A 2,529-nucleotide genomic window follows, 5' to 3' on the forward strand; every position below is an offset into this window, starting at 1 on the left:
AAACCGTAAGTTAAAAAATTCACAATTTTAATTGCATGGTAAACGAAATGTAAACATATTTAACATTTATTTTATTATATTTTAGAGGAGAAAGATGATAGCAATTGTTCATCATCATCCTTTAATTCGAATATACAAGCAAATGGACTTGATTGGAAACGTTTACTCTTTCAATCGTTTCGCAATTGAATATACCCATGGTGATGTGAGAAATGAAGGTTATATGCTCACCTTCACAGCTTCACTGAACTTTACATCCTTATTTGTCGAAACACCACCTTAATTCCGTTGTTGGGTGATGTTGAAAATGACTTTTCATTCCATCCGTTGGTGCCTTCTATAAGAACTCTTGTAGAAGATCGGAGTACGCGCAAATTCGTGATCGGTACCTTTAAATTATTTGATACTTTTGTATTTTTAAAACAATAAAATCATGTTTGATAACCTAAATCTAATTTTTAAGATATGATATTTTTTTTGTTTTAGATGTTGTTGGAAAAATCATCTCGGGTCGACGAGTACGATCTTTCCGAACTCACGGTTATTTGCGATTTGGATGCTTTGAAATAGTTCTCCAAGATGGACCGTAAGTGTGTATATTATTAACCAATTAACAAATTATCATAGTAACTAACATTTTTATTACTCATAATAGGGGAAATATAATAAGGATGAGGTTGTATGATTCTGCACGATTCAGTTTTATGGAGATAGCTTGTGCAATTGTAGATAATTCTATAATATATGCATCTCGAGTTAAACTCATTCATTTGTCTACTCTTGCAACTCAAAGTACGTAACAAGTTGCTTATATTTTTAAATATTTTATTTTATTACTTACATATTCTATTTTATTAAAAATTTATATTCAATTATTTTCAGAGAATTTTTTGAGTTCTACGGAGTTAACRACAATCGTGTTCGAACCAAAYATGCCTRAAGCAGATGCTGTTAGAAYATTGATGASATAAACATATATGATTARTTTTACCATTATCATGTATTATTTGCCTTTTTTTTGGATTTCTGAACTTATATGTATCTTTTATATGTATTATTATGTTGGTTTAAGTTTAATCATTGTCTYTTCATTGTTTATTAATGATATATTTTGAATTATTAACTAAAACGACTAAGAAAATTATTACATACACGATAAAGAATGAGTGATATGTAGGATGAAAAAGTGTATCTACTAACGAGGCACGTGGAAGATGAACACTTGCGTGCCCGAGACTCAATGAATTCCGACCAGAAATACGCATATGATGAGATAACGAGGCACGTAGACGAGGATTATCCAGGAGTGTTCTTTATAGATGGTCCAGGTGGAACCGAGAAGACTTTTTTGTATAAAGCTTTGCTTGCCAACATCCGTTCACGTGGTCTTATTGCTCTCGCAACCGCTTCGTCGGGTGTTGCTGCCAATAATATGCCTGGAAAGAGAACAGCTCACTCTAGATTCAAAATTCCTCTGAACCTGTATAATAACTCAATGTGCAACATACGAAAACAAAGCGGGGCTGCTAAATTGATTCGAGATGCAAAAATAATCATCTGGGACGAAGCGTCGATGGCAAAGAGGCAAGCAGTGGAGGCGCTTGATCGAACGATGCGAGACATCATAGGGGTGGCACTCCCATTCGGCGGAAAGATAATGGTTTTGGGGGGTAATTTTAGACAAGTCTTACTGGGCGTGAGGCGTGGAACCCGAGCACAGATTGTAGATTCTAGCTTGCGGATGTCACCTCTTTGGGCAACGATTAAAAAGATACGGCTAACGCTCAATATGAGAGCACGCACTGATCCATGGTTTTCGGAATTTTTATTAAGAGTCGGTGATGGAGATGAAGAAGCGATGGACGAAAGCTTTATTCGCATACCGGATGACATGACCATTCCCTATGCTGATAAAGGTAAGTCAAAAGATGTGTTGATTGACGAAATCTTTCCATCTCTGCAAATCAACGGAGCTGATTCAGATTATATCATTTCGAGGGAAATATTGTCAACTAAAAACGAGAATGTCGACGAGATTAATGATCAGTTGATCGACAAGTTTTCTGGAGATGAAAAAATATACTACAGCTTCGACGAAGCAGAAGATGATAAGAACAACATCTATCTGATGGAGTTCTTAAATTCTTTAACTGTTAGTGGTTTGYCTCCTYATTACHTTCGTCTCAAGATTGGATGCCCAATAATACTRTTACGAAATATCGATCCCTCGAATGGATTGTGTAATGGCAGTAGATTGATATGCAGAGGCTTTCAACAGAACGTCATCGATGCAGAAATAGCTGTTGGTCAGCATACTGGAAAGAGAGTATTTCTTCCGAGAATTCCCTTATGTCCGTCCGAAGACAGCATGTTCCCGTTTAAGCTGAAGAGAAAACAGTTTCCAATTCGGCTTAGCTTTTCTATGACAATCAATAAAGCTCAAGGGCAAACAATTCCGAATGTAGGTGTTTATCTATCGGAATCAGTTTTCTCACATGGGCAACTTTACGTGGCGTTGTCCAGAGGGAT

General features: G+C 36.2%; 1 protein-coding gene across 1 annotated transcript in view; it reads left to right on the plus strand.

Moving 5' to 3' along the window:
• The first annotated feature begins 671 nt into the window (after positions 1–671).
• Positions 672–2,529, plus strand: part of LOC112518334 — a 4,441-nt gene continuing 2,583 nt past the window's right edge. The window contains exons 1-3 of the mRNA XM_025125984.1: positions 672–792; positions 883–950; positions 1,178–2,461. Of these exons, the coding sequence (XP_024981752.1) occupies positions 672–792; positions 883–950; positions 1,178–2,461 (1,473 nt within the window). The remainder of the gene's footprint in view (positions 793–882; positions 951–1,177; positions 2,462–2,529) is intronic.

The sequence above is a fragment of the Cynara cardunculus genome (genome assembly GCF_001531365.2).
Source record: "Cynara cardunculus var. scolymus isolate 2C chromosome LG 9, CcrdV1, whole genome shotgun sequence".
Taxonomy (NCBI): Eukaryota; Viridiplantae; Streptophyta; class Magnoliopsida; order Asterales; family Asteraceae; genus Cynara; species Cynara cardunculus.